This window comes from Podarcis liolepis, assembly GCF_965112155.1.
Source record: "Podarcis liolepis genome assembly, chromosome: 14".
Lineage (NCBI taxonomy): Eukaryota > Metazoa > Chordata > Lepidosauria > Squamata > Lacertidae > Podarcis > Podarcis liolepis.
The window spans coordinates 25,445,059-25,471,805 of record NC_139569.1 but is presented as its reverse complement, the minus strand read 5'-3'; the positions used below and the strand labels follow the sequence as shown (position 1 = coordinate 25,471,805).

The following is a 26,747-nucleotide window of genomic DNA, read 5'->3' as shown; positions in this document are numbered from 1 at the left end:
CCAGGAAGGAACAAGAGCATCACATCCAAATTCCAAGAAAGGAGCCTTGGCCTCTCACAAGCCAGGCAGTATTAATCTCATTACAGCAACCCACAGAACTGGTTCCCTGGCCTCGCAGGCGCAGCACAGACAGGTCCCTTCAGGAGGAGCCTCTACCTGCTGCATGAGGACACCCTTGAACAAGAGGTGCTTGATGCCTGGCAGGCATCGTGCCCCATCATGCCAGAGCCGGCACAGATTAGCAGGCCTGTCCCTTCTGCAGCACAAGACGGGAGCAGTGCCCCAGCCATGCCCATTAAGAAATGCAATTATGGAGCAGGCGCTGCTTGAAGGGATTAGAGGGGACAGGCTGGGCATTTAAAGGGTGTTTAGAGGCTGTTCCCCACTTACGTGATTTTCTGGGGTGCCAGAACGTAACCCCTGCGTAAGCTGGGAGTGATCTGAAGTTGCAATCAGAACAGCAGCTGGGTGCTGGTTGAGGAGCCTTGCCCCTTCACCCTCCCACCCACTTGGTCTGATTCCAGCAACCATTCTCCCATATCTGATCAGCATGGTGATGGGTGCCTCCACCCCAAATACAGGTGACAGCACTGTTTGCATACGCCCAAGGTCTCCCCAATCTCCGAAGAAGCTTCCTTGGGGAACAGCTGCCTCTTTTAAGAAATTTATTGAGCGACTTACAGATTAACCCTCTCCCTCGCAAGTGCCCACATCTCTTCTGTGCTTCGACAGCGTTCCTCCACCTGGGAAGGAGTCCGTCCGTCCTGCTCCAAGGAGTTCTGAGTCTCCACGCACCTCAGATGTTTCCGCATCCAAGTGCCAGCCTAGGATTCTGAACTTTGTGCTAGGAGCAATCAAGGAATTTAGTAGTCCAGGCCCCTCATGGCTGCGATGCTGGTGGCCAAGCGACGGGGAAAGCTTTTGGCCGTCTGCTTGTAGTCCTCAGGCTTGGTCTTCAGGAGAGCCACCATGTTCTGCAGAGCCTTGGAAGGCTGGAGGCCCAAAGCATCCATCACGTTGGCCAGATAATCTGCAAAGCCAAATGCTGGTCAGAGGGAAAAGAAAGAGGATAGGCAGCCCCCTCCCCACCCAACAGACAGGCGTGAGATCTGTCAGGACCAGACCTCAGCCTGATTCAAAGCCCTGATTTGTCCAAAGCAGCTGACAGCTGCACCCAGAGAAAGGGATGAGTCCCAACAAGGTAGCGGCCAAAATCCTTATCCTGGTGGAGACTCCCAGGGGATCTTCACTGACAGGCAGTGTTGTATAGTTGTTAGAGTGCTGGGCTAGGAACTGGAAGGCCAGGGTTCAAATCCCTGCTCAGCTATGAAACTGTCTGGGTGACTTTGGGCCAGTCAGTGTCTCTCAGCCAGATCTAAGAGAACCATGTATTCCACCTTGGAAGAATGGGATGGGATGTAAATAATGAAATAGAGGTTGAAAGGACAACCTCCTGGATCCTAGCCAGAGAGAAAGCACCAGCTCCCTTCTGCGAAGAGAGGCAACTGCCCTTACCGATATCCGTGGCCAGCTGCTTGGTGGAGTGTGGGGTGAGCTCAGGGATCTGGAGAATGACCTCGCAGTACGTCTGCATCGTGGCTCTGGCGAGGGAGCCCAGCCAGTAGTCGGCCATGTTGTCCAACTCAGGGAGGTCATCACCTGGGGGCAACAGGGTGGGGGGAGAAAGAAGCATGTCAATTGGAAGTCACCAGAACTGAGTTCTGGCACCTCTCAGGTAGGCGCCATTGCCATTCTAAAAGAACAAGGGAGGTGTTCATGGTGAGTGAAGTGTTCTATGGCCTGAAGGAGAGTGGCAGCCCTAGTCTCTAAGGAGAACACCAGCTGTCCCCAGCACCAGTTCCAGAGCCCCTGCACTATCCTGCCTAGGAAGATTTGCAGCAAGGCCACCTCGGACTAGGGCTCCGCAGCTGGCCCTGTGAGGGGAAGGGGTCATAGCTCAGGGTAAGAGCACCCACGCTTTGCACAAAAAATCCCAGGTCCCAACCCCAATGGCATCTCCAAGTGGGGCTAAGAATGTCCCCTCTCCGAAGGAAACCCTGGATAACTGCTGCTCATGCAGATGACCTGATCTAGAAAGACCAACAGCATGATGGTTCCTCAGTTCCAGCATTTGCTTAGCTGAAGGCAATGTAAGGAAGAGGTAGAGGAGGAGAGAAACCCACTCCTGGCCTGCTGGGGCACCACCGAGCAGGCTGCCAGCTTTCAATCCACACACCCCATACCACAAGCAACCTGCAGGTTTTTAACTTTTGCCCAACCCTTCTTTCATCTCTCACTCTTTCCAAAGGTTAGCAGAGTATGGCTCTGGAGAAGACCTCCAGCGGGAGGGAGGGAGGGAGACAAATCACTAAGAACAAGTTACAGACAGAGTCCACAAAGGCAATGCTTGGCATCCAGAAGGACCTGGACAGGATTTTGGAATCCAAACAGCAGCCTAAATTATAACCAGAAGTCTAGTGCCAGGGCAGACTGCCTTACACTGAGTCGGAAAATTGGCCCATCTAGCTCAGTATTGTCGACACTGATTGGCAGCAATGGCTCACTGGGGTATCAGGCAGGGGACATTCCCTGGGACCAGGGCGGTTTTGCATGCAAATCTGATGTTCTGCCACTGAGTTACTACAGCCTTCCCCAAAAGGGAAGATCCTGGGGCACCAGCAGCCCATTTGGCTTCAGGGAACATCTCAGGGAATGCTTCCAACCCTTCACACCAATAAGCCAGACCACAGTCCTCCCAGACAGATCTGGTCCACGGCGACTGCATGCCCTGAGACACACAGACAGCTGCCTTTGTACAAGGGGCTGAGCGCCAAGAGGGAATTAGAACATGGTGACCTGGGCCACGGCCAACATTCCCCCCTTCCCAGCCCATGGGTAACAAAGGCAAGATTAGTCATGCTCTGCTAATGTTTCCCCGGCAGAGACTCCTGGGCTGAGCCGTGCGGTGGGTGCCCCACTCCCTTCTCATCATCCCAGCACCCAATGCTCAAGAAGAAGTGAGGGGTGAAGAGGGGACCCTTAAGGCAAGGATATCTCCCAAAGGAAGGCAAATCCTGATCCTGGCCGGGGTGAGGGTTAGGATGGCACAGCTCCAGGCACAGCTGTCCAGCTCCACACTAGAATAAGCCTGGAGAAGAGGAGAACTGAGAGGTGATGGGACAGCCACCTTCAAATATCCAAAGGGAATATATGCAGGGAAGATGGAGCCAGCTTGTTTTCTGCGACGGCTTCAAATAGCAAAGAAGGGTATTCCTACTAAACGTTAGGAAGAACTTGTTACAAAGGAACGGATGACCTCAGAAAGTGGCAGGATCTCCTTTTGTTGGGAGGTTTTTTAACAGAGGTTGGGATTCTTGAGCTGCAATTCCTGTCTTGCAGGGGGCTGCCTGGATGGCCTTTGGGTTCCCTTCCAAGAAGTTCTATGTATCTATCCCAGCCTGGCCTGCCTCGGGAGCAACACAGTCGACAACAGGATTCGTGGAGAGGTAATCCTGGACCATCCAAGCAAAGGAAAGAGCAGCACAGGCAGCTGTGGGAAATCCCGAGAGCAGATCCCTTTCAAAACTTCGCCTTCCCCCACCTTGCTCTGGAGGAAAGGGCAGCTTCCCAGCATGCAATGCCAGCTCCAGAGCTGAGTCTTCCTGGGTCACAAACGGTTCCAGGTGGAGAGGCAGAGACATGATGTACTGGCCAATCTAGGAAGAAACAGAGGGCGCTCCATCGTCACACAGTCATTTATTTAAGAAGTTTACATACCGCTCTTTGTCAAAAAGGCTGGTTTATAACATAACAGCATAACAAACAACACAAAGTACATCCACACCATAATATCCGTAAAGTACACACAAAAATTAAGAACACCTGCAAAATGCAAGTCTAAGAACCGAAGACTAAGTAATTATCTGCACATTTCAGGTACAACTATAAAGGACGATACATATTTAACAACAGCTGTAGTTGATTTTTTAAAAAGTATTTCTGAATCAGGCGGGGGGGGGGGCATCCAGGACTCAAGTGCAACAGCAGCACTCTGCACGCCCGCAACTCCCAGCAATGGGTTACACAGAGGCATCTTGCCTCTGATGCTAAATGTAGCAATAACGGAAAATGAGCTGCTGGATCAGGCCAATCGCCCATCTAGTCTAGCCTCCTGGGCCAAACAGATGCTTGTGGAAAACCCACATGCAGGATTCAAGCCCAAGAGCACTCTCTCTGCTTCTGTGGTTTCCAGGAAATGGTTTTCAGAAGCACTGCTGCCTCTGACTGTGGAGACAGAGCACAGCCATTGTGTCTAGCAGCCATCAATAGCCTTCTCCTCCTGCATGAATTTGTCTAATCCTCTTTTAAAGTTGGTGGCCATCACTGCCTCCTGTGGGAGGGAGTTCCATAGTTCAACTATGTGCTGTGTGAAAAAGGACTTTCTTTTGTCTGTCCTGAATCTTCCAACATTCACTAGATATCCATAGATCTCTAGTGTTAAGAGAGAGAAAAGCTTTTCTCTATGCCATACATGATTTTATAAACTTCCACCCCGTTGCCTCTTACTCGCCTTTCCTCCAAACTAAATGCCCCAGACGCTGCAGTCTTTCTTCATGGGGGAATGGCCCCATCATCCCCTTGATCATTTTGGTTGTGCTTTCCCTGAGCCTTCTCCAACTCTACAGTATTCTTTCCAAGGTGACACAACCAGCATTAGGGCAGGTCTTGTGTTGTCCTGCCTGCCTGCCTGCCTGTCTCCCATGCGCGCGCGCACACACACACACACACACATGATCTTACGTTGCTGATGTATTCCAGGGGCGTGAGGCTGAAGTTGGGCAGCTCATCTGTCAGCATCTCCCCAGTGCCACTGGTGCTCCAGCTCTGGCGGGCAGCAAAGCAGAGAAAAAGGCAGCTGAAGCCACGCAGGCACCAAGAGCGGCACCGGCACGATGGCTGGAGGGCGAGCCCACTGAGCAGGGAGGTTCTCCCTGAGATGCAGCAACATTCTTGGAAAGATTGCCCCACCCCCTCCTCATCGCACGAATCCCCACCCACCCTAAACCTAGAGGAACCCATTGGAGTTTCCCTCGCAAGGTGCTGCTCACCTCCATCTTGGAAACCAACAAGAGCTGCTGCTTGATGCGAAGGAAGACGGAGTCGAAGGCCAGCTGGTGGGCCTGCTGGTTGAGGCGCATGAGGGCCGAGCGCGAGGCTGACAGCAGGTTGTGGCTGGTCCCTTTCTCCTAGTGTGGGGAGTCAGGGAGTCAAGGCCAGAGGACACAGGACACACTCAGCCCTACCAACGCCACCATTTATTTATTTTTTTGTGAGTCTTGTGCACCCTGAGGACCAGGGACCACTGGCCCATCTAACTGAGTACTGTCAACACAGCAGCTCTCTGGGGTTTCAGGAAAGTCATCCCCCCCGCAAAAAAACCCCTACCTGGAGATGCCAGTGACCAGGGTCCTTCTACAAGAAAAGCAGGTCCTTTAGCCACTGAGCTACAGTGGTCCTTCCTTGAGCCAACACTGAGCATCTGCTTTGCCTACAGAGCCTCAGCTCTGGAGCCCATCATACAATGAAGCCTCTTCAGGAGGATTCTTGGTTCTCAGGCTTGCAGGGAGGGGTGGAGGGGGCTTGTTTGGGCAAAGGACAAGATGGCGCCCTCCCCTAAGGCACATACAGAAGCCAATTGGACTGACAGTTAAATTGGACTCCAATATGAGAGATAGTGTCTTCCACTGCACCTGAGGGCGGCTGGCTAGCATGGGTGGTACTGGGAAGGCGGCATGGCGCCTGGACGCTCACCCCACCTCCACATTTGTCGCTTGAGGTGGCTGCCTCACTCTGTCCCATCACAGGGCCGGCCCTGACCCCTCCCCTCCTTCCTGACACTATGGAGAGCTGCTGAGAGCCAAGCAGGAGATGCTTGGCCAGGTGTGACTTGCTCAAAAGGTCCCACACTGTGTGGCTTAAGGCAGCCTCTTTTGCAGCTGCACTGAGAAGGGCCCTTTTGGGGGCCACCTGATGCTCCCTCCGTCATCAGTTCATGCAACCATGCTGGCTTCTCTCCATGTCCCGCGGGAAGAGTGCCCTGCCCTTTCCAAAGAAACAACTGAACAGCAAAAGAGAGGTCAACTGGGGCCAGCCAGGGCACGGCAGTCCCGGAAAGCAGAGCCGGCACACGGGGCTCTCGACACCCAGCAGGCACGTGGCGGGGCGAGTGACCTCAGCAGGGGCATGCCCTGAGCGGCAAAAGATCCCAAACCCCCGTGAGAAAATGAGCAAGGGGGCAGGAGTGCCGCAAAGAGGCCCCCGGAAAAGCAAACAGGCTGCTGCAGGGAAGGAGCTGTAACCAGAGCTGCTTGCATCCCCTCCCCTGGGACAAGTTGGGAATAGGCAGAGACCAAGTGCAGCCTGGGAAAGCACCGGCAGGAAAGGAAGCCTCAAGGGTTCAGGGCTGCAGGCGCACCATGTATTTAAAGCACATCCTCCCCTTCCAAAAACAGAACCCTTGGGAGCTGTAGCTTGCTCCTCACATAAGAAGAGCCCTCCTAGGTCAGGTCAATGACCTGGCTAGCCCAGCCTCCTGTTCTCATAGCGGCCAGCCAAATGCCTGTGGGAAACCTGCAAGCAGCACCCAAACACAAGAGCACACACACACTCCTCCTGTGATCTTCAGCAACTGGTATTCAGAAGCATTGCTGCCTCCAACTGTGGAGGCAGGGCATAGCCATCCTGGCTAGTAGCCATTGATAGCCCTCTCCTCCATGAATGTGTCCCATCCTCTTTTAAAGCCGCCTGGGTCACTGCCATCACTGCTTCCTGTGGCAGCGAGTTCCACAGTTTAACTCACAGAAGTACGGTTCCCTAAAAAAGCGCCCTGAAAGCTACAGTTCCCAGGATTCTTTTTTTGGGGGGGTGGGGAATGTGCTTCAAATGCACTTTCAATGTATGGTGTGTGCGCACTCCCTGGTTTCAGACGGCACATTCTCTCTCTGCATCTCCCCATCCACTTCAAGTGTGGGGGACAGCTCAAAGCCAGGAGGAGCCCAGTCTGCCCCCTAAGTACAGAGCTCTGCCAGCAGCCAGCCGGAAGCCCCACCTTGAGCGTGTAGAGGGTCTCCAGCAGGGCAGCATACTCAGCAGGGCTCTCTTGCTGCAGGTAGTTGTGCTCCTGCCAGGGGTTCTTGAGGGGGCTCTGCTTCTCTGTGCTGGGGTCTTGGAGGCCACTCAGGCTGCAGGGACTGTAGGAGTCCGAGAGGTACTTCCCTGCAGCGGACAGGATCCTGCAAACGGCAGGAGAGAAATGGAGCTGAAGCCCGTCCATGGGGTAAGATCCTTCCGCCTCCCCAAGCCAAACCCCACCACCCCCAACAGGTCAAGGCCCACCCAGAAGACCTCCAGATCTTACATCCTGCATGGAATCTGCTGCACTCTAAGCATGACAGACAACCAACAGCTGTCACAAGGAGACTGGCACCCCTGCTCCCCCTTAAGCCCACCCAAACTTTGCACAGAAGACATCACCTGTTTGCCAGCTGCTGCTCAAAGTCTCCACACTGGCGCAAGAGCTCCCCACAGGTGGCGATGATCCTGGGGGAGAGGAAAAGCACCTATGACATCACAGCATTCGTAAGCCGCCACCAGGCCCAATGGCAGGAGAGAGCAGACATTGTCAGAGCATTGGGTTGGCCACTGTGAGAACAGGATGCTGGGCCAGGTGGGCCAGGCAATTCCCATCATGCAAACATCAGAAGACCCTGCATGGCCCATCTGTATCCTGTTAGCAAAGTGGCCAAAAGAGTGGGCACACTGTTTCCTTCTCATGCTGTATCCGAGAGCAGAGGGAGAACCTAGCCATTGTGGCCGGCAGCAGCTGCTTATATCTGTATCTCCCACTAACCTTTTAAAAGCCATTTCAGTTCGGTGGCTGTCATTTGTCTGTACACAACTAGAAGCAGCTTGTTGGGGTATGAGTTGGTGGGGGAGTAGAGTTGCCTCCAAGAATCAATGGATGTATTTTTGATTAAGTTCTGCCCAGTTACGGGGCTTGGACACGTGGCTTGGGCACGCTGCAGGCCCTGCGGGAAGTGCCGGCCCCCGCAGTGTGGCGCCCAGTACCAGCAGCATTTCGTTACATTGTTGCCTGAATTAAAAAGTTTCGTGAGCCCAATTTATTATTTATTATTTTTATTAATTTTTTTGTCATTTTGCCACCCCACCCCTTCAGTGATGACACCAGGGGCTGCCCTCACCCCCTTCCTCCACCACTGCACAAATGCCTTCTTCCAATGCACCTGGCTCTCTCCATGTGGCGTGTGCTGGGGTGGTCTGAACCATTCAGGTTATTAGGGTGGAACTGGGGTTAGTGGGTTGGTACTGCAGAGGAGGGGGGGCTCAGCATTATGTTTAAATCTGCTCCCAGCTTGCTACAGGTACACCATACATTTAAAATATGTTCTCCTCCCGCCCTGCAAGAATCCTGGAAACTGTAGTTTACCCATACCAGAGCTACAATTCCCAGCACCCTTCATGAACTGCTACCCCACTCTCACCGGATTGCGTTCTGGAAAGCGGTCCAGTCTTCTTGGAAGAGTGAATCAGAAGGGATGTCCTCCAACTGACACTTCTTCCTGATTGACTGGAGGGCGTTGCTGAAGTCAGAGGTGTATCTGCAGAAAGACCCAGAAGGTCATGATGCACTGAATACCGTGCCAGGTTATGATCTTTGATGGCAGGGTCACATTACTGGCACGTTTCTAATTCTTCATGTGTTTTTAATACTTGCATATACGTTGCTTTGAGAAGACAACTAAGAAATCGACATCACCACCACACAGGGTGAGAGCTGAGCACCAACCCTCCAGGCAGGGCAGCCATCACAAGAGAGGGCAGCAAGAAGCCACATCCCCCAACCCAAATAACCAGGCTTGCATCTTCTCTGTGCTAAAACTCTCCCACCCCTCCAAAAAGCAAAACTCTGTGGCTTTCATATATTGCCCAGTGTGACACATTGGATTGCATCCAGCTAAGTTCTGCCCTGAGTGGAGCTCAGTTAGTCACGTCTAACAAGTTCAAAGGGTCTACTCTTAAGCATGAGCAGTGCTGGAATACAACCCACTGTTTAGGAGGCATCTCTTATTCTCCTTGTCAAAGGAAGCAGCCGGGAACTATGTTGGGAGGGGATTTGAACAATCAAACCCCCAGCAACCCTGTGGTTTTTGGGAATCTGAATCCTTTGCTCACAACCACATTTGGGGATGCATGGGTGGACTGGCACTCACTTCCAGAGAATGACAAAATCCAGCTGCCTTTGCCAATGGCAGGGAAAGCTTCAAATGTCCATCAAAGGAAGGAAGGAAGGAAGGAAGGAAGGAAGGAAGGAAAGAAAGAAATAACAGCTGACTTGGTAGCCAGCTCCCTGGGACTCACTTGCTGAAAAGGGCTCGCAGGGCCTTGAGGAGGCCTCCTACCCCCAAGCCGTCCGTCAGCTTGAGGCAATTGTCCACAGCCTCCAAGGCCAACCGGAAGAGCTTGTTCACGGAGTGGCTGAGCTCCTGCACGCAGTCGATGACCTCCCCGTGCTCCTGCACAACCACAGGACATAAGTCATACCAAGAGAAAGAGAGGGGGGGTACATCCCACTTCGTACTGAAGAGACAGGAAATCGAAGCAAATGTTTCCAGTCAGACCCAGAAGCCTCCATCATTCCCCAACGCATCCAGCAAAAATGAAAAAACCCTCAGCATTTAAAAAGACCTGGAGGGGAAAAGATTCATCTCTGCCATCACTCACCTGGCAGGATAGGTAGGACTGGACCTAAGTAGCCTGGCAGGTGTTTTCACAAGATAAACACCCTCCAAAGGGAGCAGAGCACCTCAGCGGTGCAAATACCCCCGAGGAAAAGTTCAGGGAGCAAAAACAGCCAGAGGCTTCAGCCGCCAGTGCAAGGGGTGACTCAGAAGCCCTGGCCTACAGGAATGGTGGTTGAGTTTCAATGACTCTTGGCACTGCACTTTTTGTTGTTGTTAGAAAAGTGGGATACACACACACACAGAGCTCTCACAGACAGGAGGGTCAGCCAATGTGGTGCCCTCCACAGGGTGCTGGACCACCAGCCATCATCCCTGCCCCCTGGCCATGCTGATTGCTGGGGCTGGGAGCTCAAAGCTCCTGGAGAGTCCCTCGGGGTCAGCAGGCAGGCAGGCAGGCAGGGCTCCCTTACCAAGGGGACAGCGCTCAACTGGATGAGGAGGTTCTCTTCCTCCAGGGCTCCATACTGCAACTGGAAGAGCTTGTAGGGACCATAGACAGCTTCCACCAGCTCTGTCACCTTCACCATGTTGCATTCCCCTAAAAGCTCAAGGAAAGAGCATCACAGCACTTGTCCCCAATGCTTTTCCTCCCACCACAAAAGTCCCAGGACAGGTCCTTAAAAAACCCCACCCTTTAATCCACTATAGGCATTTTCACACACTCCCTGCCCCCTCCCCCCGTTAGACCCCAGAAGAGGCCCCCTCCCTCCATCCCCCAGCTCTTTCTGGGTCCTACACTGGCTCCCACTGCATGCCTTGCTGAAGCTCCCCACTCTTCCCCCCCCCCAGTTTTCATCGACTCCTTTGTCCTGGGGAGGGGTGGGTTAGGTTGCTCTGGCACCTTCCTGGCACAGCCCAGTGTACCCCAATTTTTCCCTCTCCTGAAAGCAGGACAGGCAGAAGGACACTGTCCTGGCACAGAAGGAAACGGCATTGTTCACAGCACACATTTTATTTTATGATGGCGATGTGATGTCAGCTGCCTTGTGGGGCCCTAAAATGCTGCAAATCAAACAAACGGAACACCCAGCTTGGGAAGGATGCCCCGAGGTGAGAGGGAAATAAAAGGCATCCACATGCTCTTGGCGCTGTGTTTTCAGCCTTCCTTGACTAGAAGTCTTCAGTGAGTTCCTCACAGACACCAAGACAGGCTGCTGCTGCTGCTGCCAGCCAGAGCTGGGATGATGCAGATGCAGCATCTAAGTCTGAGAGGGAGAAAGGCCTGTCCTGCCCACTGCCAGCATGTGGCTCCCAGAAGATTTCCCAGGACAGACTGAGTACCTTGGGCTGAAGGAGGTTCCCCACCCCAGACCCAAGAGCAAGTGAACCCAGGCCGGCAGCTCAAGAGGTGGTTCAAAGGCTGCCTCCCCCCTCCCACAATGCGGCTGGGTGGGAACAAAGCAGCCGCCTGTTCCAGGAGGGTGCTGGGATGCTACGAGAGTTTGTCGAAAGCAACAAGTGCGAAGATGTATTTACTCAAGGTAGTATCAGAACTGTTCGGCTTCAGCAAACACTTTAAGAACTGTGTCAACACCGCTCAAGTTAGTTAAACAAAGTTTGGTACAAATGTTATGTAACCGATAAATGGCATCAATGCAATGCTAACAAATTGCATTCCGGTAAGAATATATATAAATATATCCCGTGCACAGAAAGGAAAAAAAGGAAGGGGGGACAAGAACAAAGATGTTATAAGAAAGAAAGAAAAACTTTCCACTTTCCCACTCTGTATCACTTTACTTCTTTATAATTTGAATTCTTTCTTTAATATTAAAAAATTTAAACAAAATAAAAAGGAGGGGGGAAAGCAATGTACTTAGAGGACTTGCACAGGGATGGATCAGGACAACACGCAAGCAGGCATGGCTCAAGAGGGCACTTACTCAAGACGGGCGACATGGCGACCTCCAGGCCGCGAGCGAAGTAGACCGTGGCATCGTACAGCCCCAGGAGGCGGCTCAGCCTGCTTTCAGGGCCAGCGCGCTCCATGGCAGTGCTGAGGCAGACAGGAATGGAGGGGACCAGGGCGCTGAGCACCTGGATCAGCAAGACAACCACGACTTGGTGGGGGTTCTTGAAAACCTGCAGGAGGAAGGGGAGGCGGGGGATGAGACCGGAGGCTGCAGTCAGTGGAGCTGCCTGTGAATGAACACTGGAAGCTTCCTTACGACAGTCAGACCAGTGGTCCATCGGGCTCAGTGTTGTCTGCACAGACTGGCAGCAGCAGCTCGCCAGAATTTCAGGCAGGGGCCTCTCTTTCACAGCTCTACCAGGAGATGCCATTGGGGGTTGAACCTGGCACCTGAACCTACAAAGAAGAGGCCTTGAACGACACCCCCTATTGCTGGAGGCATCCCGCAGGCTGACCCATGTGGGTGAAAACTTGCCTGTTTCAAAAAGCTAGAAAAGGAAACCCACCCTGGAGGGTCCGTCAACTACAAGGAGATGCCGAACTAGAACTGGTCTCAAAGGCTGGCAGACTCACCAGGCGCTGTTAAAAGATGGGAGGGTGCTAATGGCAGCTGTGACACACAATCAGTTCCCCAACCAACAGCCTCTCTCTGGACAATCATTTTATAGATTCCTGCACTCCATGTGGAGCACACAAGCACAATACTTTCCACAGCCAAAGGGATGAAATATTATCCTACATATTTGCACATCTGGCCAGTTCAGAAGCGACTTGGGATCCATAGCAGCATCTTCTCACTCACTCTCACTCACAAACACACACACACACACACACACCCAGAGCTACAATTCCCAGAGTTCCCTGGGAAGAGGGGTCGACCATTAACCACACTGAGAACTGTAGCTCCAGGAGGGGGAAAGGGGCCTCCTAACAACTTTCGGCTACCTTACCAAACTACAGCTCCCAGAGTTCTTTGGGGAAGCTACAGCTGTTTCAAGTAGTCAAATTGTGCTTCAGGTGTATGATGCCGACACAGCCCATGATTATCACAACCCGGAGAGGGGTGGGGTGGGTTGAGAACTCCCTCTGGGCTCCTTGCTATAAAGAGGCCTCCAACATACAAGAGATATACATCAGCTTTCTCCTTCATGGGTGATAGGTCAGCTCCAGTGGCCTAATCTGATGAAGTTGGCAGCAGCCTTCTGAAACTCCAGCCACAATAAACTAGCTGAGCCTCCAAGATATCGCAAGGACCCTTGGTATTATGCTACAGGTGCTGCTGCTGCAAATGGTTCCCTTCAGGGACTGCACCTGCCTTGTTGCTACAGGCACAAGCCTCCCACAGTACGGGCATTTATTCTCCCCAGAGATAAGAATAGCCCGGTGGCTGGACCAGGCCAATGGCCCATATCTAGTCCTGCATTTATTCATTCAGCCATTCGTTTATTTATTTATTTCGTAAAATGTATATGCCGGGTGATTGTTAAAAAAATAATAATAATCTCAAAGTGGTTTACAAAAAGGATAAAACGATTAAATCATCAATTAAGATAAAAAGCAAAAATAAAAGCAGATGAACTTTCTAAAACACCCAAGTAGACTCGTCTAAACAAGAATGTTTTTAGCAGGCACCAAAAATATTGCAGTGAAAGCTCCTGCCTGATGTCAATAGGCAAGGCGTTCCAAAGTTGTAGGTGCAGCCATACTAAAAGATTGAGTTCTTACAAATGAGGAACAGGTATGATGTGGCATCTGTAACAGGGCCAGTTCCACCAATCAAAGTGGGACAGAGCTCATGGTTTGTTTAAAAAAGCTATGGTTTAAACAAAGCATCACATGGAAACCAATGTGTGCAACCTGTGAGAAATATGGAGGTCCGGGGGCTCCAGAGGAACAATCTGAAGCATGGCGAGAGGTCACTGCAGCCTCCTATTCTCCCTAATTTATACTCTGCTTCTCAGCCAGCTTTAGCTCCCAGGGAAGCTGACAACTACAATTAAGTGCTAGCAGCACTTAAATACAAATGAGAGCCAGAGTGGTGCAGTGGTTAGAGTGTCGGACTGGGACCTAGGAGACCAGGGTTCAAGTCCCACCACTTGGCCATGAAGCTCACTGGGCAAACTTGGGCCAGTCACTGCCTCTCAGCCTAACCTACCTCACAGGGTTGTGGTGGGGATAAAATGGGGTGAGGGAGATCTATGTACACCACTTTGAGCTCCTTGGGAGGAAAAGAAGGGATATAAATACCATAAATAAATTAGTGCCCCCTCTCCTGCCCCCACTCAATTTTAGACATATGCAGAACTGCCCACACTGTGTAATTCATCTGGTCCTGTTTATCATAGAGAAGGATGAGGAGCCGTGGCGAAACGCCAGTCAGAATCCCCTACTGAGCAACCTTCCTCAGAGACTCCTTTTAGCATTGCAAGGCTCCGCAGCCACGAGCGTCAGAAACCTGCATTTTAAAAATATATATCTAAGCGAACATACACACAGAGGATGCCACCGGGATGCCAGCATCCACTTCACATGCCAAAATCCCAGACCTGCCCAATGCAATTACAGAAACGCAGGAAAAACACCAGCGGAATCTTTTTGTAGAACCGGGCTCAAAACCGATGGCTGCAACAGCCCATTTGCATTCGAGGCCTCCTTCGTTATCAAGATGAAAATGCTAAAAAAAATTGCAAGGGAACTCTCCTTTGAACTAAAATCCAGCCAAGCTACACGAGCTGGTTGGGAAAACCCTGGAGGGGATATGCCAGGCCATAAACGAAGTGCGCATTTTGCAACTGCTCAGCTGAGCGACTCGGCCACATTTCAAAGAGATGGAGGAGATAGAGCAGCTTCAGAAGCAGCTGCACTCCAGGACCAGACCTACCCCCAACCCCTGCCACCCTGGTCTGTGGCCAACTCTTCCACCTCCCTGCCTGGCCCAGCCCCTCCTCAGCCAGCCAGCCCCATGGCCATACCTGCGTGGCCCACTGCAGCTGAGAGTGCCACGTCCCCAGCAACCCATCGTAGAGCTCCGTCAGCTGCCGGTCCAAGGGGAGGGGAGACTGGCACAGATCCTGCCACACGGCCACCAGCTGCACCTGAGGGTGAGGATACACGTCAGGGTCGCATTTGCACAAGAGATTGCTTCTGTGGCGCCTCTGCTTGGTGATGTGTAATAAGTGGTACCATGTGGAGTCAATAATTGTGCTTTGTTCTTCCAGAATGACATGGAGAACAAGAGTGGCCCTAGAAAACAGCAGCTTTTTATGATTCTATAACCTGCACCCCCAAGAGCAGCGGACTGACTTCAAGATTGCCTTTGAGCAAAACAGACGTTATGTGCTTGGATATGTGTGATATGCCCAGAGTGGCAGCTTGAGGCTAGCATTGTGCACATGGCCCCCCAAAAGCTTGGAGACCAAGAAGCATTCCTGGAGCCAGCTGCCACTCTGGGCATATCACACATATCCAAGCACAAAACGATGTAAGAAGAGGCCCTGGCTCCATTGTCCATTTAATTAAAACTGGTATGTTACTGGGAACCAGGGATGAAACCAACACTACTCAGTCCAGCCCCAGCCCGGCTGCTGAACTGGCTGTGTCCCAGGGAAGGGCAGCCCAGAAAGAGGATTATTTGCCACCCTGCCACCCAGAATGTACGCCTTCCCACTGCCAAGAGAGTTGCATAACTCTCACCCAGTGGGTGATGGGAATCTGGCGTCACAAAGGAAGGGGCAGGAAAGGCTCTTGGAAGGCACACAAGCGGGGGGGGGGGCAGAGCGGGGGGAGGGGGAGAGGAGGGCAAATGAGTGCCACCCTTGCCTGCCCCCTGGTGTTTCTCCACACTGTTGCTTGTGCAGTTTTAGCACTAAAAAACTGAAGGGCAGGAAAGAGCACCTGGGAAAAAGAGGCGCAAAGAGGCAACGGGAATTTGGGCAAGCCAGGATTGCCACAGGGGACTGGCACCATCCTGATTTTCCCTTACCACAAGGAAACAGGATTTTGTGTGTCATGGGCAGTAGCAGAGCAGAGAACCAGCAGAGCTGACCTATGGGGGTCCAATCCAACAGGACTTGTGGGGGGATGCCATGTGAATTAGCAAGAGGTGCCATGTCGCTGTACAAGACATTAGTCAGAGTAGACCCACAAAAATTAGGGTGCGTTAACTTCAGGGTGTTTGAGCAGATCTTAGCTGGATACAACCGTCAGCAACGAAAATGCCATAAGTGGACCTGGGCGCCGATGGTACAGGAGGAACACCCCCTGCCACCACCGTCACCACCCCATTTTGTGATCTGCCATCTCCCCAAGGCTGGCCAAGCAACAGGGCAGGCGGTGCTCAGGTCTGCAAGAGCAAAGGAAGGGCCAACCTTCCTCATTCCACCCAGAGGAAGGCAGTGGGGGTTCGATCCACAGCAACTTGTGTGTTTCAGTGGGAGGAAGGGAGTACCTTGTGGCACTTGTAGTAGTAAGCCAACAGCTGCGGCATCCGGTCGATTTCAGTGAAGACTTTGACGAAAAGGCGGGCCTGATCTAATAAAAGGCAAAAGAGCTTCGGTCAAGCCAGTTTTGGGTGGCAGGTGGGGAGAGAGAGAGAGGTCAGCCTCTTGCCCAAGCAGAGCTCAGATCAAGCGGGAAGCACAGAATCCTTTGCCTAATCCTCTTTTAAAGTCCAAGTTGTTGGCAGCAGCAGCAGCAGCAACTCTTTTCATTTCCTAAAGTCCCCCCAAAACTTGCAGGTGCAAATTAGAGCAGATCCTCGCTTCACAAATGCTGTCCGTAGACAACCCAGCCCCACTCCCCTCCCTCCCACACATATGTGGGTTTGTATATTGGGGGTGGGCAAGTGGACAGGTAACCTCTGGGCCAAAGATAAAAGCAGGAAATGCTGTGCTGGATCAGGAGGGAAAGAAGCTCAACCTTTCTCTCACAGGGCCAGGCAAAAGCCTCATGTTTAGTACAAGGGTGCCCCCTCCTGGTGGCTCCCTAAAAGAGCTCCAAGTGATCCAGTTGCGATTGGAGAGTTTGCCAAGGATCCGCAATGGATTACTACAGTTCTTTAATTTATAGCCTGCCCCCATCTATGATACTCAGGGGAAATTAGCCGTTTAAAACAAGAACTTGAGTCTAAAGGATTTCTCCCAGGAAAGAAACAATTTAAAAGATCAAACCTGAACATCCGTCACGACCCACTAACAAGCCACCTGCTACACAATTCCTGGGGCAGCTTTGTGGCACAAGGAGCATCTCTACTCCAGCCATACTCCTTGGCCAGAGGACAGCATGACATGTGGCACAGCAGTGCAGGGTGGTCCATCTTTTCATATCAAGTGGGCTCCAAGAGTACTTTGACACAGAACCCCCAGGGCCCCACACTGCCTTGTCACATCGGATGGGGGAGCGAGGTCAAAATCTGACACCTCCAACCCAGCCCTCCCATTGCCTTCCCAAAGCCAGCTAAGCATGGTGCTGGATTTTCAGAAGGAGGCACAAGGCTCTGGCTGGGTCCTGGAGCCCTTCCGCCTCCTTCCCAAAGCTGGGGAAAGAAATAACTAGGCTTTGGGAAGAAGACCTAGTTGGACCACTCTCCTAGTATCAGACTAGGACCTGGGAGACCAGGGTTCGAATCCCCACTCAGCCATGAATTTCACTGGGTGATCTTGGGCTGGTCATTGCCTCTCAGCCTATCCTACTTCACTGGGTTGTTGTAGGGATTACATGAGGACGGGGAGAGCCATGTACACCACCTTGAGCTCCTTGGAGGAGGAAAGGGGGTATATAAATGAATAAAAGGACCAAAGGCCACAGACTCACCAACAGACTGAGCGTTGAAGGCAGCCACGATCTGGGGGCTGGCCAGGGCCTCCAGCCGGTTTTTGAGTGCTTCCAGATGCACACACTTTTCCGAATAGTCCGGTGTGTCCACCAGGACTGCCAGGCTGCTTTGCATGCTGGTCAGCTTGGCTGAAATCACAGAAACGTCCTGGACCCAGAAAAGAACACCACCACTTGGTCATCAGAACTGCCCAGCGAGCACATGTTTTGCACATCCCACCCACATCCGCAAGGCACACTTCTGTTCCCCTTTGCTCAGGGCAGGGGGGAGGTGGAACCCCAAAAATAGATGGTGTCCATTTAAAAAGAAATAACCTTGCACAGTTCCAGCCTGAGAAGAAGCCAAAGAGGATAACCAGCCAGCAGCAGAAACAGAATTGGAGCAGAGTTCCAAACTCAACAAACCATGAGATTCTTCTGCCATGTCAGCATCTTACACAAGTCAGTAGCAGAGAAGCAGAAAAAGTGTACAGGCTGCAGAGACAACCCAGACAAACGCCCAGCAGTCTCCTTCAATGGCTTAAAAAAAACAAACTGTTCCCCAGGCAGCAACTCAAAGATCTCTCTTGCTCTCTAGCTGACCAGTGCCTGGTTGAAGGCTATCAACCCCAATGGCTCTTCTTTGCCTCTAGTCTGAGGCCGCGATACCAGTTGCTGGAAGCCACAGGACAGGAGCCCAAATCCTGCTTGCTGGTTTCACACAGGCATCTGGCTGGCCACTGTAAGAAAAGGATGCTGGACTAGATGGGCCATTGGCCTGATCCAGCTGCATCTGGGGCTGAGGGGAGCTGTAGTCCAAAACATCTGTACTGCAAGAGGTTGGCAAAGGCTGACATCTAGAGGTGAGATGCACTTTGCAGCCGTGTGAGAATATAGACATACCTGTGTTTTAAACGTCTCCTCGATGTCAGCACTGAGGGTGCTCCACTTGTCTGCCTCCTGGAGAGAGTCGGCGGCCAGCTGCATCCTGGATTTCACATGATCCAGTTTGACCAAAACCTGGAAAAGAGGCAGAAAGAGCCACAAAAGATGACAGAGAAACCTGCCTTGGGTCGCATCTTAATTTTGCAAGTGTCGGTTGGTTTTTGTGTTTTTCATTTTAATGATAAAGACACTCCCTGTGAGTTACACATTTCTCTGGGGCTGTTTCTAAATAACTAATTGTCAGGGAACTGACATCGGAGCCAGAGGCGGAGGGAAGGCTCTCAAGTGATGCTGGAGAGGGACCCAGCAGGGAGAGAGGTAGCTCAGCGGGGGAAGGAAATCAGTGCAACACTAGGGATAAAGGGGGGCAGATGGGGGAATCGGCGAGAGGGCTCCAGGACTCTTCGCTGGACACCAGCGGGGAGAGCACGGGTCCTCCGCTACCCACACCCTCCCTGCGCAGAAGGCTTCCGCGCAGGGAGAGTAGGAGACTTGGCGTCAAACAGCTTTTATGCTGGAAAAGGTTTAAGAAACGCCCACTGACGGATTATGCTAGCGACTGAGACAGCCACGAAGTGAAGGGCTGTCCAGACAGAAAAGGTTTAACAAGGCAACATAGCCAGGAGTGGTGGCAACTTACGCACGAACAACCCCTATATTCATTACACTAATGAATGTTGAAAACATATCCAACTAGGAATGGAGAAATTTGGCTGCATAACAAAGCACAACTCTGGGATTTGGGGGGTGGGGTGTTCCATCTACCATTAAAGAATATAAGGAGAGCCCCACCGGGAAAGACGAGGGGGTGGGAAGCAACCTGTATAGGTCAGCATCCTGTTCCCCAGAGTGAGACTACCAGACATCCTTAAGAAGTCCTCAAGCAGGACACTAGAGGCAAAGAGCCCTCTCCTATTGTTGTCTCCCAATGTCTGCTCCTCAGAGGCATGGCTGCCACTGAACCCGAGGCAGCTTGAGGGCTTTTAAAAGGGGTTAGCAAATTCACTGAGGAGCAAATGGCTATCAATGGCTACTAGCCACAATGGCTTTGATTTTATCTCCACTGTTGGAGACAGTAAATGCTTCTGAATGTCAGCTGCTGCAAACAGCACGCAGGGAGAATGCTGTTGCATTTATGTCATGCTTGTGAGTTGCTTCCCTTTGGGACATCTGGTTGGACACTGCAAGGGCAGAATGCTGGACTAGATGGGCCCCCTTCAGAGAGGCTCCTCTGCTCTTCTCATCTTTTCAGTGCTTTGCAATACTGTACTGTACGTACCAACATGGCAGCCAGAACAAGCAACTGCCATGAGCAGAGCAGAGGTGCAAGTTCAGGAGTTGAACTGGCCTGCCCTGTGGCTTCAGGCAAGTGTGGGGAAACATCTGTGGCCCTCCTGATGTTCTTCGACTCCAGCTCCCACCAGCCCCAGCCAGCTTAGCCGATGGTCAGGGTGATGATGGGAGTCGAAGAGCAACAATAGCCGGAGGGCTACTGGTTCCCCACACCAGGCTGACCCCTTCCATGCTTGCACCTCTTGCAGCCAGCCTGCAGCTACTCCAGGAAAAGGACAGCCCGCCTGGCCATGCCAGAGGATCAAGTACCTGCATTGACTGGGCTGTATCCTGCTCCAGCTTCTTAATATCTTCCCTCACCAGGACCATTTGCTCCTTCAGGAAGGTTGCCTCCTGCTTCAAGGCCTCCATCTCCCGGAGAACTCTGGGCATGCTCTGGAGCGCCTGGTGGCTTGTCTCTGCAGAAAGGGAAAGGCAACCGTCAATGATTCAGTGGCTTGGTGTAAAAAAGGAGAAGAGATTCCTTATTGAGAGTCTAGAAGCAGGGCAAAAAAAGAGGAATTATATCCCCAGAGGACGGGGTGTGGGGGAGAGAAGAGGAATCACCAAGTGGGGAAAGCAGGGGTGGGGACACTGCAATTCAACACAGCACTGATGGCTAGAAATACAAGGATATGAACAGCAACTTTAAATTCTGAGGCATTCTGACTTCTCAGATCCCCCATTTCTGAGCATGCAGAACAACCTTGCAGGCTCACTTCTGACCTGTTCATCGGCTTTCTGGAATAACATGTCTCTTCCAGCTAAACTGGCACGCCACACTTCTCTCACCCACTGCTCTTATAGTCAGCATCTTCAACACAACCAGTTAGAGAACATTGTGTCTTTCCATGACATCACCGAAGCTCAGCCATTGGCTGGGAAGGCTTCTGCACTCTCACCAAGTCACTTAAAGAAGCACACTATGTCACATTGCAGACCAGTCTTCCCTAACCTACAGTTCTCAAGCTGTTTTGCACTGTAACTCCCATTATTTAGCACAGCTGTGTGATGCTGGGGGGCTGATAAGTGAACAGCTGTGCTGGGCTGGGCCGATGAGAACTTTAGCTCCAAAAGCTAGAAGGCACCAGGATGGGTTGGCTGGCTCATTATTTGCGAGTCACAACATCTGCTTCTACTGTGGCTGCTATGCAGGATGTCACTGTAAAAACTTCTCAAAGACTCGGCTCATTCTACTCTCCAACAAAAAGACTTTGCATTTTAAAACTTTAAAGTCAACCAAGCTGCTTTCCTCTTCTGCAGTGTGAGTGGCCTCAGTGTGAAGCTTCAAAGAATCCCTCAGCTTTTTTCTCTCCTTTTTTCATCCGTTTTCCACCTCATCTAAAAACACACAGCAAACTGAAAAATTGCTACCTTTGAGTATTGCAATAGGGGTCAACGGTCACAAAACCAGGCTCCAGTAAATCCACTTGCCAAGTTAATTATGGAATCAGGGAGATAGAAATAAAAGAGCATGTAAAAGGATAAAAAAGGAAGATGGAACGCCTCTCTCCTTTCCTTTGATAAGCTTTCTACTTCTGACCAGCAATTTAAATGGTAAAACATCTTTGCAAGATAGTTTGTACTTCAAATTAAACCTAAAGGCTGCATTTCAGCACATCCTTTGTGGAAGAAATGCTCAACGTGTTTTGTAAGTTGAACTCATGCACATTTAATCAAAAGCAAGCTCTGAGTTCAGTGGAGCTTACTTATAGGATTTCAGGCTAAGCAGCAGAGTGTGGTTGGGAACAATTGTAAGCTAGGTGGGGGGGGTCTATAGTTAGAATACAGATCTTTCTTCCATCTACCCCCTCCCCCCATTTTAAATAGGGACATTTAAGCCATTGTTTTATTCCCACAGAAGTGTTAAAACTCTAACATGAATTTTGGGTTTTCTCACAAAAGCAAAGTAGTATCTGTTAGTAATAGTTTGATTAGATCATGTATTTTAGAGGACATAAATCACCAAAGAGGAGTTTACATGCCAAAAATTTGGTCCTTTCATGAAGAAAACCCTAATGTAGATTTCCAAATCCCAAAGACAGAGACATCTAGTGATCCAAGTTCGGGGGGGAAACACATTTGAGAAGCAGACTCCATCCTATGAAAGCTTGTGTCACCAAAAAAATTACTCTTTATTAAGGTGCCACTGAACTGCTAAAGAAACTAGCCACTTTCCCTACATTCTTTTGCAATAAAATTTCTTAAAATAAGCATCTCACTGACCAGCTTCCACATTCTGTGGCTGCACCAGAAATGGCAATGTAAAAGTGTTTTATTATTTTAACTAACTTGTTTAAACAAGTTAAATAATTGCACTGGGATGGGACAGTCTTTACATTTTGAAAAGGTGAAAAACTTGTCAACAGCTATAGAACAAATTTCAGATTAAAGGTTTCCTTTTAAGTCAACCTATGTAAAGACTGTTGCATAATTTAATCAGTCAATATCCATGCTGACAAATTCATACAATATTACTGTGCTGTCAAGGTGAGATTGGGCTTCACAGCTGGCTTGCAGAAACTAACGTTTAGCTACTAATAAAAAAAAATTCCTTCCAGTAGCACCTTAAAGACCAACTAAGTTAGTTCTTGGTATGAGCTTTCGTGTGCATGCACACTTCTTCAGATACACGTATCTGAAGAAGTGTGCATGCACACGAAAGCTCATACCAAGAACTAACTTAGTTGGTCTTTAAGGTGCTACTGGAAGGAATTTTTTTTTATTTTGATTATGGCAGACCAACACGGCTACCTATCTGTTTAGCTACTAAGTTTAGCTACTAAGTTCCTGCCCTGAAACCCTAAGTTGCACCTCCTTAAGTTGCCATTACCTTCCACGGCATTGTTGACCTCTTGGATAAAGAGCTGCAATTTCATCACCACCGTGTTTGCGTGGGCATCCAGCTTCCCCGGGGCCTCCTGTTGGACTGCTCGGAAGACCCCGTTCACCCAGGCCTTCACCTCAAAATCATCAGCCAGGAACTTGGAGAAATCCATGCTGTCTTCCACGCTCTCCCCTTGCGTGGGAGCGAATCAGCAGTGCCTGGAAGGATACAAGATGGACAGATGTGAACAAGGACAGGGTTGCAGCAGCTCAGTGGCAGAGCACCTGCCTGGCATGCAGAAGTTCCCAGTTTCAATCCCCACTGGTGGCATCTCCAGGAACAGCTGAGAAAAGTCTCCTGCCAGAAGCCCTGGAGAGCAGATGCTGCCGATCAGGGTAGACTAGGAGGTTGGCTGACTTTCACAGGTCACAGGTGTGAATAGGTCATCAATTCAGAGTTCTGGCAAGAGTAGCCTCTCTGTCAGCTAGCAGTCAGAGTGGACTGGAAGGACACAGGGAGACAGAGGGAGAGCTTGGTGCAGTGGTTAGAGTGTTGGACTATAACTAGTTGGGCTGTGAAGCTCACTGGATGACCTCAGGCTAACGGCCACCTCTCAGCCAAACCTGGCTCACAGGGTTGTTGTGAGCAGAAAAGGGGGAAGAAAAACATATATGCTGCTGTCAAACTTCTTGGAGGAAGGGTCGGGATACAAATGAAATACAGAAGTATGCCATAGTGGTTAGAGACTTAGACTAGGACCTGGGAAACCAGGGTTTGCATCCCCCCTCGGCCACGAAGCTCACTGGGTGATCTTGGGCTAGTCACTGCCTCTGAGCCTAGCCTAACTCACAGGGTTGTTGTGGGGCAGAATGAGGTAGGCCACCTTGAGCTCCTTGGAGGAAAAGGTAGGATAGAAATGCAATGAAATAAAGATGTGAGAAGAGGAGGAGTCGGCAAGACCATGCCACTGCCGTCCTTAAATACAGTATTACATTTATACAGACTATTCCCTAATCCAGGGGATGCGGGTGGCGCTGTGGGTTAAACCACAGAGCCTAGGACTTGCCGATCAGAAGGTCGGCGGTTCGAATCCCGGCAACAGGCTGAGCGCCCGCTGTTCGGTCCCAGCTCCAGCCAACCTAGCAGTTCGAAAGCACAAAGTGCAAGTAGATAAATAGGTACCGCTCCAGCGGGAAGGTAAATGGCATTTTCGTGTGCTGCTCTGGTTCGCCAGAAGTGGCATAGTCATGCTGGCCACATGACCCGGAAGCTGTCTGCGGACAAACACCAGCTCCCTTGGCCAATAAAGCGAGATAATAATAATAATAATAATAATTTATTATTTGTACCCCGCCCATCTGGCTGGGTTTCCCCAGCCACTCTGGGCGGCTTCCACAGAAACCAAAAAACGCTAAAATATCATACATTAAAAGCTTCCCTGAATAGGGCCGCCTTAAGATGTTTTCTGAATGTCAGGTAGTTGTCCATCACCTTGACATCCGATGGGAGGGCATTCCACAGGGCGGGCGCCACCACCGAAAAGGCCCTCTGCCTGGTTCCCTGTAGCTTCGCTTCTCGCAATGAGGGAACCGCCAGAAGGCCCTCGGCGCTGGACCTCAGCGTCCGGGCAGAATGATGGGGGTGGAGACGCTCCTTCAGGTATACTGGGCCGAAGCCGTTTAGGGCTTTAAAGGTCAACACCAACACTTTGAATTGTGCTCGGAAACGTACTGGGAGCCAATGTAGGTCTTTCAAGACCGGTGTTATGTGGTCTCGGCGGCCGCCCCCAGTCACCAGTCTAGCTGCCGCATTCTGGATTAGCTGTAGTTTCCGAGTCACCTTCAAAGGTAGCCCCACGTAGAGCGCATTGCAGTAGTCCAAGCGGGAGATAACTAGAGCATGCACCACTCTGGCCAAACAGTCAGCGGGCAGGTAGGGTCTTAGCCTGCGTACCAGGTGGAGTTGGTAAACAGCTGCCCTGGATACAGAGATGAGCGCCTCAACCCCAGAGTCGGTCACGACTGGACCTAATGGTCAGGGTCCCTTTACCTTTACCTTTATTCCCTAATCCACACTTATCTATACAGAGAGAAAGGGGTGGGTGTCAGTGACAGCGAAGGGAGAAAAGACGGGACTTACTCCTGAAGGAGATAAAGAAAAGCGGGTGCTGCTGCCCCTCCCCGCGCCCCTATGTGCTCCTCACCCTGACTTCCTCATCAGGAAATAAGAGGCGTTCAGCACAAATTTCTTTTTCCCCCCCTCGGCCGCCCCAGTGCTCTGCCTCTAGGGCTTGGCCCTGAGGGATAGACTGCCCCTGTCCATGGCAGATCCACGGTCTCACCTGCCCGCCCGGAGCCCACCTGCGCGCACGCGCACAGCCCCGTCTATCTCCGTCACTCTTCAGCCCAGTGGGCCGCCATCTTGACAACGGGCCTGGGTTGGCTGAAGCTCCGCCCCCGCCGGCTTCACGCCGGGCCCCGCCCTTCCATCCCGTGGATTGGCTCCGCTCCTGCCGTCGTGGCTCCGCTGAGAGAGACCCCGCCTACACGCTGCGTGCTGCTTGTCTGGCGCCGGGGCGGAGACGCCTCGAGGGGGTTCTGCTGCGTTTTCCGTAAGGGACAGTCAGGCAGAGAGCCAACAAGCGCAGTCTTTTCCTGGCTGAGTTTCTGCCCCTGATAGGCTAGGCAGCACAGGCACACGTTGGCTGGCAAAATAATAACGGGCAAATAATAACGGGTTGTATGCATTGCTAGCCCTACTTTGGGTAGATCCATTGAAATGAATGATCATGACTAAGGTAGGTTCATTTATTTCAATGAGTTTGCCCTGAGCAAAAGATAGCTGGATATAACCCACTCAGAATAATGATTGATTTATGCCTCTTTTTACATTCATTTCATGTATTTTTGTTGTGAACCTCTGTGATATTTTTAATGAAATAGTGGTCTATAAATTCTTTGTCGATTATGATGGCTTTTGATTTGATTTCATTCTGCAGGCAAAAGCATTCCTCTCCTCCCTGGCGTTTGGCTCATTAGCAGCCTATGGCCTTTTAAACAATATTACGTGTTTTTGTGGTTTTTATATTGTGAACCACCCTGTGATCCTCAGATGAAGGGCAGTATAGAAATTTAATTAATAATTCTGAGCCATTTCTCCATATTTATTTCTGAGTGCTGAAATTGGCTGTTTATACTTCTGCACTTCACTCAGTCATAATTACGGTTACAGTTACGGTTTTTTAACTGTTCAGTACGTTGACTTTTTGCAGTTGTATACTTAAAAATTAAGAAAACCATGTTAGAAGTAAGCCGGGCAACTCAAACAGAGGCAGCCACGCAAGACCCCCCCCCTGAAGGCACCCTAAGAAGAGTCCTTGCCCACTACAACTGCTCTTGGGTTGAGAAGACACAGAGAAGACTGACACCTTTGGAAAACCAGGCCATGCACACTCCACGTGCTTGCTCCTAATGCAAAAGGAGTCACACAACCAGCAGCATCTCCCTGGGGAGCAAGGCTGCTGCTGCCTCACCACTAGCTCAAAGGAAGAGGCATGCAAACCAGTTTTCTCTAGACCTCTTGGCAAGAGGCAGCTACCCAGGGCAACATGTTTTGATTGGGTGTCATTAAGGGAGGCCACAGATCGAGCCCACAGGGCAGAAGGCTTAAGCTCTCTTCAGCATTGTCTTTTAATTGTTATAAGCTGAACCTGGGACTTTAGGATGAAGGGTGGTGGGTAATAGATTATACTAATGTTAGCCAGCAGCTCTTCCGGGCAAGGCGCTCTGTGCTGGCAGCAGTAGAGCATGGGTGGTGCAGAGATAGAATCAGAATTGTAGAGCTAGAAGGATCTGGAAATGTCATCCAGTCCAAAGCCCTGCAATGCAAGAGTCACAACCAAAGAACCCTTAACAGGTGGCCATCCAGGCTCCTCTTTCAAACCTCCAATGAAAGAGAGACCTCCACGCAGACGCAGAGTTTCCTTCTCCCCTCCCATCCTCTCAATAGCAAACTGATCCACACAAGGCACTCTGCAATTTCAGGCAGGCCCCTCTTTAAAGCAGGAAGCCAAACTCTTTGGAAGATACCGTATTTTTCG

The 26,747-nt window shown here is 51.0% G+C and overlaps 1 protein-coding gene across 3 annotated transcripts; it reads right to left on the bottom strand.

Annotated features, from left to right (window-relative positions):
- Nucleotides 1–651: 651 nt before the first annotated feature.
- Nucleotides 652–25,171, bottom strand: COG7 (component of oligomeric golgi complex 7). Of its 3 annotated transcripts, none has more exons than XM_083474041.1 (18): nt 24,990–25,171; nt 22,655–22,866; nt 20,092–20,240; nt 18,448–18,564; nt 17,545–17,713; nt 16,181–16,263; nt 14,706–14,828; nt 11,705–11,903; nt 10,232–10,359; nt 9,439–9,593; nt 8,562–8,678; nt 7,534–7,599; nt 7,109–7,292; nt 5,109–5,246; nt 4,801–4,884; nt 3,602–3,716; nt 1,516–1,659; nt 652–1,030 (listed from the first exon to the last, which is right to left on the bottom strand). In XM_083474041.1, the coding sequence occupies exons 2-18, from the start codon at nt 22,818–22,820 to the stop codon at nt 864–866; spliced, it is 2,304 nt and encodes a 767-aa protein (XP_083330167.1). In that variant the 5' UTR covers nt 22,821–22,866; nt 24,990–25,171; the 3' UTR covers nt 652–863. The 3 variants fall into 3 exon arrangements, with proteins under 3 accessions (XP_083330167.1, XP_083330169.1, XP_083330168.1); XM_083474043.1 differs by having other exon boundaries at nt 22,655–23,651; nt 24,704–25,083; XM_083474042.1 differs by having other exon boundaries at nt 24,788–24,999.
- Between the last annotated feature and the right edge of the window lie 1,576 nt (nt 25,172–26,747).